The 14,884-nt window shown below is 43.0% G+C and overlaps 1 protein-coding gene across 1 annotated transcript in view; it reads right to left on the reverse strand.

Moving 5' to 3' along the window:
- LOC147421855 (putative amino-acid acetyltransferase NAGS1, chloroplastic) overlaps positions 1-14,884 on the reverse strand; it is a 44,553-nt gene that overhangs the window by 18,685 nt on the left and 10,984 nt on the right. Inside the window, exon 3 of the mRNA XM_086503482.1 lies at positions 944-1,149. Coding sequence (XP_086359608.1) covers positions 944-1,149 — 206 coding nt within the window. The remainder of the gene's footprint in view (positions 1-943; positions 1,150-14,884) is intronic.

Consider the following 14,884-nt stretch of genomic DNA (forward strand, 5'->3'; position numbering starts at 1 on the left):
ACACACACACACACACACACACACACAAGCATACATCAATACAAAGTTCTGCGTACTGAGTTTCTGTCATAACTCTAGAGATGCAAGGCAGACAGCCATAATGAAACCTAGCACTAAAAGAAGCATTAAACAAGGATAATTACCACAAACATAAGGTAGTTGATAGGGCCTGCGCACCACAAAAGATAGAAAGAAATAACACAATATCACCTGGTCGTAACTTGGATGAAAACTTCACAATGTGAAGTCTGCATGTTTGCCATATGACTAAAAAAGAATCTAGGATATGCCCAGATTCACCATTAAGGAAAAGTGCAAGGTATAGACTAGTGGTAGTCATCCACAAGTCAATATAACCATCAGCTCCATCATACATAGCATTGACTAGATACTACAACGTCCCCATTAACATTGTCAATGCCCAATAGGGGGGTGTAGAACTAGGTACACACACACACACACACACACAGAGCAGACTGTAACACCAAATGATCAGATGACCCTAACCTTTCTCTAAAATGGAAGTTACTTCAAATTATGCAAAGTTTACTTCATTACTGATATCAAAGCGCTCTATGAGATCCTAGCACCAAGCTAGCTGAGGGACAATTCAGTGGATGGGGCCACTTTAGCACCAGTGACAGTACAAAAAAGTAAAAGGACTGAAAAAATCAGTTCATTGTGTCCTCACAGAAATGTTGCAAATCAACAACCTAAAGGAGCATACTAAGGTAGCACAACCCCAGGAGCGAGGGATGGACCCTGAGAGAACCCAAATTGACGTGGCCAGATAAACCAGACAAGGTGATACCTTACTCCAGAGCATTTTCGATAGCTTTTTCACGTTCAAACTCGTACAAAGTAATTCAAACTCTCTTCAATAACTAAATCAACTGATGAACGGTACAAAAGAAAGGCATAAAGAAAAACAAATGCTTTGAACCTTTGCCGCAATGAAGTTTCCACTTGCAACGCTAATCCCAACATGCCACCTATCATTGTCACCATGCCGGCGTAGGACAGGTATAGAAGGTTGAGAAGAAAGTTTTGCTTCTATAGCCAACTGAAATTTTCCTGCTACTTCCATAGAAGCCTCCAAAGCGGCATTATCTGTAATTCTGTATGATCCAACATATTTTGGCTTTTGACCTGGACAATATACATCTTTTCTGTGACATCACTTTGCCAATTAATGCTAGAAGATGATATATGTTGCAAACTAGGTAGTGCTTGCATATATAAAAACCCTACACAAATTGGTGCGCAGTACATGTTATCGGTGAAAGACTTCAAAAAGTTAAGATATGCAAGATAATGACAATTAAGTATCGTGCTTCAGTAAAATCATTAATAGACAGCAGGGCATTTAAAAAACTAGTACCTTCATGCAAGGAACTATCTCAGCCTCCTGAGTTTTGCACAAAAATACAGGAACATATTTACACCTTCGTAAGGTTAGAAAAGGTCTAAACTTCTGAACTATAAGAGAGGCTAAAAACACTTGCACAAAACACACATTCAAGTCACAAAAAAACTGTAAGAAAGAAGATGATTGTTTTTTATTTGTTTTAAAAGAAAAAACAAAACAATAGCTACTTAAAAGAGACTAAGGTAGGAAAAAAAAGGGGGCAAAAAAAGTGAGTGAAGCTTACTCGAAGGATATTTTGAACAGGCACTATTCTTCAGATTCATTTGTATCAAGACTTAGTTCCCAGACTTCACATTCATACAACAATACAGACAAAAACAAGAGAGAAAATTCTTAATTCTCAATAAAAACAAGACAACAGCTACTTAAAAATGAATCGGACGAAAAAAGCAGTCAGAAAAAGTAAGAGAAGTTTACTTAAATGAGACTTTGACCAAACACTTACCCTCAAATTCAATCACATCAAGAATTTAAGTCTGAAACTACATACAAATCCATACACCGATGCAGAGAAAATCCTAATTTTTTGAAACAGCTAAAGAGCTGATGCACTTAGTAGGAAGCATCAGATTCTCTCTCTTGAGCGTAGCTCTGCTATCTTTATTGAGAGTGTTAGTTTCACAGATGTGAAAAATAAGTATGTTCGTTCTGAGCTTTGAGAAGCGTTAGTTTCTGGACAAGATCCGTGCAATTATAACATTTGCTTTTTTTTCAAAATCATTTATGTGTGTTGAAGTCTCATAAGGCACCCATTTTGCATGATGCACATGATGCATTCACTAGTGGACATTGTGATTTTAAAGCCAGTAAAGAAAAGATTTGAGTTGTATTTTTACCAGTCCAACATGAGAAAGGATGTGATATAGCCTGATGGTCGGATGACTCACTTCATCCACGCAAAACTATAATTGAAAAACTTGAACAGGACAAAAAGATCACACTTGCACTTTGTAAACGGTGCAAGAGAGGTGGAGTACCCCTCGAGACAATGTTGGCCCTTAAAGTCAAGCGCTCATTGCAGTAGGTTACAATTGTTTGTGTGACCACATGCCGGTCTAAATTTTACAATTGACACCGGCTTTTCAATTATCCGACCTTTGGCTTTTCATTTGTCCGATCTTCCGCTTCTCATTTGTGCAACCTTTGGCCTTTCAATTGTCCAACCTTTGACTTTTCAATTATCTAATCCCTTGGCCTATAAAATAAAGGGCGCCTACTTTTATGGCTGATTTGCTTTTATGTGCCTCAGTTCTAGGGCTGATTTGAGACAAACCCCCCGGTGAGAAAATAGTAATCATCCTCGATTACATCTACAAACCATAACAAGGGTAATATAGCAATATTTATCAATTAGTCAATCAATCATGTACATGCATCAACGGGACAAACCACATGGCTGTTACCATATACATGTGGTAGTGATGTGTGTGAACACACTAGGACCGCCGGGGCATTTTTTCCCTCTTTAGGAGGTTTTTTCCCCCGTGCATTGTATATACCCCCATCACTCTAGGGCTATCTATCTTTCCATTGCACACTAAGTAACACACTCTCTATTGTGTGCCTTGAGCTTCCTTCGTCTTCTCCAAGCTGTGTGTGTTTCTCTGCAACCCTAATTCCAACAATTGGTATCAGAGCAGGTCACGTCCTCCCGGGCTTAGTTGCCAGCTGCTCCAGCACACGCTTGCTCACTTTCTCCGATTTAAGTGAGCTTTGGCAAGCGTTCGCAGGTCGACCTCCGTTTCCACTACAGGCAGTACTGCACAGGCTATTTCGTCATTTTGTGCAGAATTTCTGTCAGTGCCGTTTTCTGCATAATAGGTGCATTATAGTCTTCTACGGTTTGTGCTATATAGCACAGGTTGTTCTCGCTCTGTTTCTCCTATTTTCGGGCAGTTTTCACATCAGGTGCAGCATTTACCATGGCTGACAACAATAACACAGATGTGTTCAAGATGTTTGCTGCTGAGGACAGGTTGGATGGGGACAACTACCCTATGTGAGCTTATATGATGCAACATGTTCTTGTGTCAAAGGGTTGTGCAGGGCATTGATGTACGTCCTGGTTCTGAGGATGTAGGAGATGTTGAGGATGTTGCAGGTCTTGCTGCAAGGATTGCAGCTGTTAGTTGTTTTGCCTACGGTAGAACAAGCTCGTTGGGATGTTAAGGATGCGCAAGCTCATGCATTGATTGCGTTGTTTGTGAAGCGCACCATTGTTCCTCACATCCGTTCAGCAAAATCTACAAAACAGGCGTGGGATATTCTAGCAGGTCTTTATGCAAGCCGCAATGAGGCTAAAATTGCTTTGCTGCGTAAAGAGCTGGAGTCGAAGATTATGCATGAGGAAGATGATATGGACACTTTCCTTGCTAGTGTCAAGGATATCAATGAGCAGCTTATTTCTGCAGGTGAAGTCATTTCAGACAGTTCCCTTGTGCAGACTGTTCTTGATGCCTTACCAGATTCCTACCAGACTTTTGCTAGTACTTCGAGACTTATGACACAAGGAAATCCTGAAGTTGTCAAGTTTGATACATTATGCACATTGTTGTTGCAAGAGTCACTTTCCAGAAAAAACAGGACTAGGCAGCGTGCAGTTGAACAGGCTTTTATTGCTTCTCAAAGAAAGGGTGGTAACAGTAATGCAGCCACTTCTTATGGTTCTGCTGCGAGTGGCAAAAATTCTGTTCCTAATGCTTCTGCTGGCAGTACTTCGTCTGGCAATTCTCGTGATAAGGGCAAAAAGAAGATGCGTTGCCATTATTGTAAAGCCAATGATCACTTGATCGAGTCGTGTCCTAAGTTGAAGGCCAAAGAGGCTAAGAAGAAAGAGGGTGGTTCCACTGCAAATGCTGGTTCCACTACAAATGCAGCCATTGTTGAGTCTTCTGTGAAAGGAGACTGTAATGTTGATGTTGATGCAGAATGGGCTTTTAGCGCAAAGTGCACTTACAATCCTGTTGTCCATGATGCATGCTTGTCAGTTGCTGCAGATTCACATGTGTGGTATTTCGACAGTGGTGCTACAAAGCACATTACCTCACATCGTGAATTGTTTACCTCTCTTGAGTGTGTCCCTCATGGGAATTCAGTCACTTGTGCCAACAACGCCTCTTATCCAGTTCAGGGAGTTGGAAAGATTGTGCTCACTGCTGCTAATGGCAGTTCCTTCACACTTGTTGATGCACTTTATGTACTTGGGATCAAGAAGAATCTCTTGTCTATATCTGCACTTGCTAGACTTGGACTTGTAGTCAAATTTGTGGATGACAGATGTACAATTCATGATCTCAGTTTCGGTGATGAAATTGTTGCATCTGGGCTTTTGTGCCGTGGGCTGTATAAGCTCACTTTGTATGACAAGTGTGGACAAAATTTTGCCAATGCTGTTGCAGATTCAAGGACTATTTCAGATGCAAAACTTTGGCATGCACGTTTTGGTCATCTGAATTTTGCCAGTTTGCTGCGTTTGCAGAAATATGATATGGTTGCTTCTTTGACACCTCTTGAAGCACCTGTCAAACATGTTTGTGAAGGCTGTATTCTGGGTAAGATGCAGCGTTCTAAGTTTCCAAAGGATGGTTCAGTTCGGGCCACATGCAGGTTGCAGCTTGTGTATAGTGATGTTTGTGGGCCCATGCAAACTCCGTCCTTGGGCAATTACCTGTACTTCGTGACTTTCATTGATGATTACTCCAGGCATGCATGGGTATTTCCGCTTAAAGCGAAGTCCGAAGTCTTTATATGCTTCAAACAATTTTTGGCTATGGCTGAAAATGTCTCGAGATGTACTATGGGCACCCTCCCTTCTGATCGAGGGGGGGAGTATATGTCTCATGAATTTAATGCATTTCTGGCTAGTCGTGGGATAAAACACCAATGTACAGTGCCTTATACACCTCAGCAAAATGGTGTTGCTGAGAGGAAAAACAGGTCACTGACGGAAATGGCACGATGTATGGTCAAAAGTCAAGCTTTACCGCATTCTTTTTTGCTTGAGGCCATTATCTGTGCCACTTATGTACTTAACAGGTGTCCTACGAAAGCTTTGCAGTCTATTACTCCATATGAAGCATGGCATGATAGAAAACCTTCTATTGAGCACATGCGTGTTTTTGGCTGTTTGACATATGCTTTGGTGCCACAAGTGCAGCGCAGAAAATTGGATGATAAGGCTATCAAATGTATTTTTGTTGGTTATAGTGTTGAAAGCAAAGGTTACAGGTTGTATCATCCGCAAACAAAACGTATTCTGGTTTCTCGGGGTGGAACTCCGCCACTCCCCGTCTTGTGTGTCGTGCACTCTCTCTCTCTCTCTCTCTCTCTCTCTCTCTCTCTCTCTCTCTCTCTCTCTCTCTCTCTCTCTCTCATTTCTGTTGTCATTTGAAGTGCTTAAAGTTAAAGTTTTTCAGTCTGTTCTTTTCTGTCGGCACGTGGTGCCCATCCCCGTGACAGCAATAGTCATCCAACGTGTCTTTCTTAGTCATTCTAAGATGATGCCAAGCTGTAATGGCATCCTCATATTCTTCTGTTATCAAGAGAGTGAAAATTCTCTTGAATCCTACCCACTTCTTGGGTGCTTCTCTGCGTAACAACAGAGTAGACCACCATGTGTGTGCATTAAGTGCCACCCTTCGCACCTTGGAGCGTTCCGAGAATCGACCTCCCAAGAAGGCGGTGTCAAACTGCTGTATGAACTCAAGGGGGATGGGTGTCCCGGTAGCCTGAAAACGTGTCAAACTTGACTGCTTGATCCCCATCCTTGAATTGCTTGGTCTTCTTGTCCATTTGTTTACTGTCAAAAGAGGACGACCTCTCCTCTAAACTGCTAGATGGCCTCCCATACCTTCTAGACTTTTTCAAAAATCTGTTTCTATTACTTTTTCAACTTTTTCTCCGCTTCTTCCACCTTTTCTCATCCTCTATGGAACTAGAGGACGACGAACAGTCGAAACTCTTTGAAGACGAAGAAAAATCTAAATCATCCTCGAAACAAACACGCTTCTTGGATCTAACCACCTCGAAAGTCGACTTCCAAGCCAAATAACCTGTAATGGGAGGGCACCACATGCCAACTCAAAAGAACAGACTGAACAAACTTCAAACAACTAAGCTGAAAGAGAGAGAATTTACACGAGAAACGAAGTGGAGAGAGGAAAAAGGCTGCTACTCAAAGGGTGGGGCGGCTCGAATGGGCAAAGAGTATTGATCTTGTTTGATCCAGGCTCCACAACAACTATATCTCATTGGATACCTTTGAATCTCTTGGACTTACTCCACTCCAATCAGTTCAGGATCAGCCTTCGAAGGGTTGACTACAAATTCCACTCATGTTCAAGCCTCAAGGGCATTGAAATTAAAGATTGGAAAGTACTATGATTGAGAGTCTTTCCTAGCTGCTCCAATACGAGGATGCGATGTTATTTTGGAAATGCCTTGGCATTACAAAATTCATCCACTTCCAGATTACATACATAAGAAATTGTCCTTTTCTTTAAAAGGGCAACAGTATGATGTAGATGCAAGTGCTAGTGATTGGCCTATTCTTATGGTCTTGTCTAATTTAGATTAGGATTGTTTTACTTACACTCTTCCATATGACTAACCTCCTAAGAGACCGCAAGATTATTGGATTGATCCAACTCCGGGCAGTTCATCCCCAAATCAACCATCTTACCAAGTTAGTCTCTAACAACAAGAAGAAATCCTTTAGCAAGTAAATGAACTTCTCGAGAAGGGTCTTATTCGACCTGAAACTTCTCCTCACTGTTCACTAATCTTGCTTGTTCAGAAGAAAGACAACACGTTTCGAATGTGCATCGATTATCATATCTCACAACGCATCAAAAAAGTATTCGGGACATGAACAACGAATTCTGTTTTGGGTTCACGTGCTTGGAACAGTTTAGAAATTAATAAGAATCTCCTTCAAGGGGGGGGGGACCAGCCCATCTTTTATCCCTAGAGCTGTGTCAATTTTCTCCATTGTTTTCTCAATTTTGTGTCGTGCAGAGTTTTATTAAAAATAGTAAATAAGATTTAAAGTTGTAAGAACAGACTTCCATTTCTGTGACAGTGGATGGCCACCAAGGGGAAGATATGGGACTGAATAGCGCTCCCGATGTGAGAGAAATGAAGGGCTAGAAATGCAGATCTCGACGTTGCTAATAATGGACAGCAATGGAGCACTCGATGCCAGTGAGGGAATGGCCAAGGGGAGGCTCGATGGGTTGCCGAAGTACCAGACCACAACGGGAAAAATGCGAACATAATTCCGAGCCAAGTTTTGGCCATGGAAAACTGAAAACGCTAAACTGATCTGTTGCTGGATGCTAGCACTAGGGCTGATTGGCTGAAACGCTGGCTGATTTGCCCTCTCCACAAACACTAGGCTGATTTGCATTAAAACGTTGGCTCTCCTTTCTCCGTCGCTAGTGCATCTGAAGAAAACGCTAGCTCTCTTGTTGCCTTTATAGGGGAGGTATAGGCCTTATTAATCTACTAAGGGCTAGGCAAGGAAAACCATCCACTAGACCTAACAAATAAATCATAAAACTGATTTATTGAATAGTGAGGCCGGGATGTTGGGTGAAACTGTCGCACATCTACCCACCCGAGAATCCGATCGACACGGGGAATGGCTCGTTGGATTCCTCTTGTCACAAGACGGGCACCACGTGCCAATAGAAAAGAACAGACTAAACAAACTTTTAGCACTTCAATAACAATTGAAATTGAAAGAGAGAGCACACGCGACACGGAGTGGCGGAATTCCACCCCAGAGAGTACTAGCCCCAAACCTTGGCACCCCTTTCGGTATTTCTTTATATTACTTGAACTCGGTACAATGCCCGTACTCACGCTCTGCACCTTTCACTGAAGCGTGCAAGAGACTAAGCCCTCTACACTTATTTAAGGTCCTTGGCCTATGAAACGCAATTTACATGAAAAGCCTTCAAACTCAAAAGCATCTGGTCGAAAAGCTGGCGCTGAAAATCAGCCAACATAAATCACGAAAATCCGTACACGCTGCCACGTTAGCACAATCAAGGTGAAGCGCGGAAATCTGTACAAGCTGCCACGTCAACAAGTCAATGCAAAATTCGGAATTTCGTACTGCATGCTGCCACGTCATCAGCTGAATACGCAAGTCCTCTTGTGTGTGTGTGGATCTTGCTTTATTTATTCTCTTTAGGTCACTTGGGCCCCATCGAACGAGGTCCCATAAGTTGGCGGGAACCTATTTAAAAATAGACCCACTCAGCAAGGATATGTAAGTTGGTGAGAACTTCAACTTCTGTTGCTACTTCTAGGGTTTAGGCCCCTCGGCCGGGATCTGCAAGTCAGCTTCGTCCTTCAGTGGCTTGACATGTCAATAATTTGTGACATCCTGTCACGGGGACGTGGCAACTGTTAACTATGTCACGAGGACGTGGCAACTGCTAACCTTGGTTGTTGGTTTCTTTCCAATGATTTTTGTTTAATTTTTGAGACCCTCTTTTTGAAGTTGCAAATGGTCGGACATTGTATGGCCAATGTGAACGGTAGTTTCACCCGCAAACAGGAAGTTGGTCGACACTGGAACTCGTAAAGTAAAAGGATGTCTAGGCTCTTCCATCCACCTATGGATGCAAAGTGGATGGAAGAGCATGAACTGTCAGTCACCAAATGTATTGCAGCTTTACCTTGAGGCCTTTGGGTTACAGCCTACATATGCCCCAACCCAATGTCTCCAAAGGAGGGGTAATGATAGAACTAGCACATCAAATGTACTCATGGATTCAGTGCAATAGCAGTCTACAATTTGACAAAAGTATGAAGGTCTCATTAAGTCATTTGTAAATATGTTTTGACAGTCTTTCTTGCGGATACATGCGATGATAAAAGGGTGCTTACCACACAAGATCATCTATGGCATGTATTTATGGTATGCAATCGAAGATGTTTACGATTTCAAGAGGGGGGTATGTCACGGGGACGTGGCAACTGTTAACTATGTCACGAGGACGTGGCAACTGCTAACCTTAGTTGTTGGTTTCTTTCCAATGATTTTTGTTTAGGTTTTGAGACCCTCTTTTTAAAGTTGCAAATGGTCGGACATTGTATGGCCAATGTGAACGGTAGTTTCACCCGCAGACGGGAAGTTGATCCGCACTGGAACTCGTAAAGTAAAAGGATGTCTAGGCTCAGTTCAAGATCATGAGGTTCCCCCGTCGCACTTAGCAAGTTGGTGGATACTAGGAAGTGAACTCAATAAAGGCATAAAGTCAAGGTGGGATCACCAACAGAAAGTATCCGACAGTTGGGCCACATTGCACTTTTGGATGCGGTGCCAATGAGGATAGATGGTCATATGACCAATGGGAGCCCAACGGAAACATCTCCTAAAAATTAGGGAACTGCTATTTTGGGCCGTGAAATGTGTTCGCGTCATTACCTTCGGTATGACCAGGGGAACATTTTATTACTCTACTGCAAAGTCAACTGATGCACCAATTGAGAGATTTTTAAGCAGGAAGCCCAATGCGAGGAAATTGGATGTATGAGTGCCAAGTGGCACTTTTTGGTTCATTAACCAAGTCGGCGTCTGCTCGGAGCATTCTGAGCCGTGTGTGTACTTAAGTGTTAATCCCTGTTACAGGTTACCTTTGCAAAGTACTCTATGTGTGTCTAAAGTAAAAATTTCGGGTGAAAGCCAACGACTACCGCCCCACAGGCCGGTTTCACATCCCCCCTTATTGAAAGAAACTAATCGTTCGCGATTATAGCATATCTGCAAAACAACTCAAGTTAGCTCAAAAATTTCCGAGGGACAATCAGTTTGCCCTTTTTTTGTTAAGAAGGTAGCTTCTCCTTCTGGCTCTTTTGTTAAGGAGGTGGCTTCTCCTTTCGTCCACATCGGAACTCTTGATATTCCGGCGTAGTAAAATTAGGCATCACACCCAGACCCCACTAATCTACCATCGGTGTCTTGATGCAATAAAATTACATACCCAATCTCATCCAATTAGGAATATTCAGTGGTTGGCACATCACAATGCAGCACAAATACTCACATATGCATGTTACAAGACATAGAAACATAAAGTCGCTGATGAACTCTCCTCCCGCATAACCTAACAAGGTCCGGGCCGAGAGATATTCAATGACTCCCTCATCACTCCTCCCGCATAACCTACAAAAGTCCGGGCCAAGAGATATAGAGGCCTCTTACAACCAAACACCCCCCAGACCGCATCCTGCATCGTTTGCAGGTGTTAAGAGTAACCACTACTCAGACTTCTTGATACTCCTCCTGCATAACCATCCAGGTCCGGGCCGGGAGTAACAACAACAATACTTTTCAAGCATTCAATACTCCCCCTGCAAATGACCACAAGAGTCCGGGCCATGAGTATGAACAAGCATTCTCAAACATCATTTCTCACTACTCCACCCGGGAGTAAAAATTACCAGTCATTGAAACCAGTAATAAAACCACAGTCAAACAGTTCAAATTAGCACTAAGACAGGTCAAAACAGATACTATCCATTTAAAACAAATTCCAAACAGGATTACCAAACAAGTTCTCAAACAGATCTCAAACAAAATTCAAACTTAAAGAGCAATCTCAACATCAACCGAGCTGAAAAGTCGACTAACTTTCCATCCTGAAACCTGCACCAAAAATTAGAGTTAGGTTCCTTCCATAAGGTGGTAGCCGACCACAACATGGTCCATCAGCTCTTGGACAGACAGTGTTCCTCTGGTAGCGATGGTAGTCCCAAGACATAGCAATCACACCATACCTCCAAGGTCATCAACAAGAGACACCTGCTGAGAGACGTCTAAAAACTGCAAGTTGTAATTTGCTAGGGTTTCCTCGGCAAGCATTTCAGGATGCCCCACTCTACCAGAAGTTGCACTCCGAAGGAAGATGTCAAAAACCATATAACTTCGGGCAAAAAATTTCTTGAAAGCTTGCCAAGTCCTAAAGAGTGTGTGGCTTGGTAGCTATAGACTTCCACCATTGCATGACACTGCATCTGAGAAAAACAGCAACTCGAAACAAATCTTAGATCCTTCTCTTGCAAGTGATCTTTTTGGCTTATGCCCTGTGGAGCGATGAAGACGTTGATGCACGATGAAGTAAGGGTGGGAATGGCTAATAAGTCCGGGGTCGGACCCAAAGATACTTCAAATAAGATTCCAATAGACTTTGGAAGCGCCGGTTTGCTCTGTCTACTCTTTTGTAGGACCGGTATGCTTTCAGAAAAACACACACCTGATGCTCTGATACCACTGTCACAAGACAGGCACCACGTGCCAATAGAAACGAACAAACTGAACAAACTTTTAGCACTTCAATGGCAACTGAAATTGAAAGAGAGAGAGCACACGCGGCACGGAGTGGCGGATTTCCACCCCAAAGAGTATTGGCCCAAACCTTGGTGCTCCTTTCGGTATTTCTTTATACTACTTGAACTCTGTACAATGCCGGTACTCGCGCTCTGCACCTTCTCACTGAAGCGTGCTAGAGACTGAGCCCTCTGCACTTATTTAAAGGCCCTTGGCCTATGAAAAGCAGTTTACATGAAAAGCCTTCAAACTCAAAAGCATCTTGTCCAAAAGCTGGCGCTGAAAATCAGCCAACGTAAATCACGGAAATCCGTACAGGCTACCACGTCAACAAGTCAACCCAAAATCCGGAATTCTGTACTGCGTGTTGCCATGTCATCAACTGAATACGCAAGTCGTCCTGTGTGTGTGTGTGGGTCCTGCTTTATTTATTCTCTTTAGGTCACTTGGGCCCCGTTCACTTGGGCCCCATCAGACGGGGTCCCATAAGTTGGCGGGAACTTCTTTAAAAATAGACCCACTTGGCAAGGATCTATAAGTTGGTAAGAACTTCAACTTCTTTTGTTGCTTCTAGGGTTTAGGCCCCTCGGCCGGGATCTGCAAGTCGGCTCCGTTCTTCAGTGGCTTGACACGTCAGTAATTTGTGACACCACTAACCTAGAACTATATGCAGGTAATGCCACATGCCCATCGTACTATAATAACGTCTCTCAAAACGCGTGTACAACCATTTAAACAAGAGGGTTCCAAGACTAGAAAACCTAATCTAATGAACTCGTCTAGACATGCATGTCCTGCGAACACACTCACAAAATTGCTCGTACTAATCCTTCTAGGATTCTCGACACTCCTATCTAGGAAGAAGGGGAAAACTGGCTCTGGAAGTCGATGAAGCATGTCCATGTGGCAAACAGAGCCATGTGCACGTGACATCAGAGGGTGGCTAACCCGAGACACGCTAGCCATACAAGTTTACCCTAGACAAAGGCGAATCAATAGGAGTGTTGAATACTCTAAACACCCCCCCTCAACACCCTATGTTGAACAACCGCCAAAAGCCTAAGACGTGAGGCCGACAAAGAAGATGGCTGGTACAATGTCCATTGAAGGAAAATACTCCACGAGTATAGCAACAGTCTTCGGAATTCCAATTGCCAAGAGCAGTCTAGGTACTCTGCCTTGTAGAAGAAAGGCTTTGCTCCGAAAGATAGGTCCCAACTCAACCGCCAAGAGATCTCCATAGTAAGATACAGTCACAAGCAATGTAGAAAATGTTGTACTCTACCTCTACAAAAGAACAGTTCTGTTTCAAGAGACAGGTCCCGAGATAGACGCATTGGTTGTAAAAGGAGTGTCAATAGACCTGCAAAAGTCACATCCAGAAAAATGCCGATCAAGATCTGTGATGTCTGTAGTCTTTGGTCTGGAGAAAAGAGAAAGAAGCCACAACCGAACGTGGTCATGCGACTAAATCCGCAAAAACCCTAGGAAAGCCAGACTAAGCCCTCTATAACAAGGAAAGCTAAAGTCAACGTTCTCCGCTATAGAAGCTACCATATGTTGCATCAAACACTGATAGACCGCAAATAACAACCGCCAATATGGTGTCTTGAAAGTAGGTAGATCCTCCAAAATCAGGAAAAGTCATACTATACAATTTGAGCTTAGAATCTGGAATCATCCTCCATGAAGAGGGAACCCCATCGAAGCACTCTGGTGGTGAAGAGCGTCTGATAAGAGGTGTGGCCGTACCAATCTATTTGCACCGTCAAGAGCCTCCGAGAAAAAGGGTGGCCACCAATGTAACAGACTTGGACACTCCAAGTCAAGAATCAACCGCGACAGCACCAAATAACCACTTCAAAACAAGTCACAGATCACAATAGATGTACACTGGCCCGGTGGAGTTCTGTGCCTAGAGATATTGGCCCCAGAGAATGGCGCCCCTCTTTTTATATTAATCAAATCAAAGTACAAGAGAGTGGCTAGGGTTTCACTCTTAGACTCTGCGTCCAGATGCTCTGAGAAGTGAGGCCCTCACCACTAATTTAAAGGTTACAAGGGATGCCCAAAAGCAGAGCCCCAAAAGCTTCAAATCAAAAGCAATTGCTCTCTCTCTCTCACAGAGAGTCAAAACTTGAAAGCAAAAGCATTCTCTCTCTCTTTCTCATATTGTAAAGAAAAAGCAAATTTGCGTCGCTCATCATTTTCAACAAAAAAAAAAATTTAATAGCCTCCGCGATTTCTGAAAAATTAGGGTTTTTGGCAAAAATTAGGGTTTGCAGGAATTTTAGGGCTTCTGACATAAATTAGGTTTTCTGTTGTCCATAGCCACGTCATCACTTTGTGACATACCCCCCTCTTGAAAGCATTGTAATCGACCGCGATTACGCCTGCAAAACCGACAAAAGCCATAAACCGTCTTAGCAAACAATCACTGTTAGTACCTACGTACTAGGAACACACATCTAGCACATGAACAAAATCGAAAGTCACATCACACGACATCACAGGACATCACATGACATCACATGACATTCAACATTCATTCGGATCTTTGACCATGATTTATCGGCAATGTAGCTAGCAATCACATCTAGGTCCAATCGGGACCTCATCGATGTCCGATTGACTAACCCCTATTGCAACCATGTCTATTCGAGATCAATCAGACCAAAATGCTGCAGTCATTTCGTCTATCAGTTCCTGCACTCACAAGAAGTCAAGAACAAATCAGTATCATAATCAGGAATTCCATTTCATAAAGTCATCCAGCAGAATACTGTCAGCTCTCAGTATCCCTGAAGCTCAAAGAGACATCAGTGACTTTAGTATCAAAATCAAGGCATCTGTAGACAAGGGAGCGGAGTGACTCCCCTCTTGTGCATCCCACTGCACCAGATCTCCGGCCAAGCTGAATTCTGGGTTCCGTTTGGAGTAGACTATGCTAAACCAAAACATCGAGGTAAAGTTTCACAATCCGAGGAGTATCTGCTAGGTCCTCCTCCTCCATCCACTTCGTATCAAATGCAGGAAAGTTCTTGAACTTAACCAAGAACCGCCTTCGGACTTTACCTTTCTTCGTATCGTTATGTGCCAAAATCTGTTCATGA

This window comes from Adiantum capillus-veneris, chromosome 27 (genome assembly GCF_014529385.1).
Source record: "Adiantum capillus-veneris isolate H3 chromosome 27, ASM1452938v2, whole genome shotgun sequence".
Taxonomy (NCBI): Eukaryota; Viridiplantae; Streptophyta; class Polypodiopsida; order Polypodiales; family Pteridaceae; genus Adiantum; species Adiantum capillus-veneris.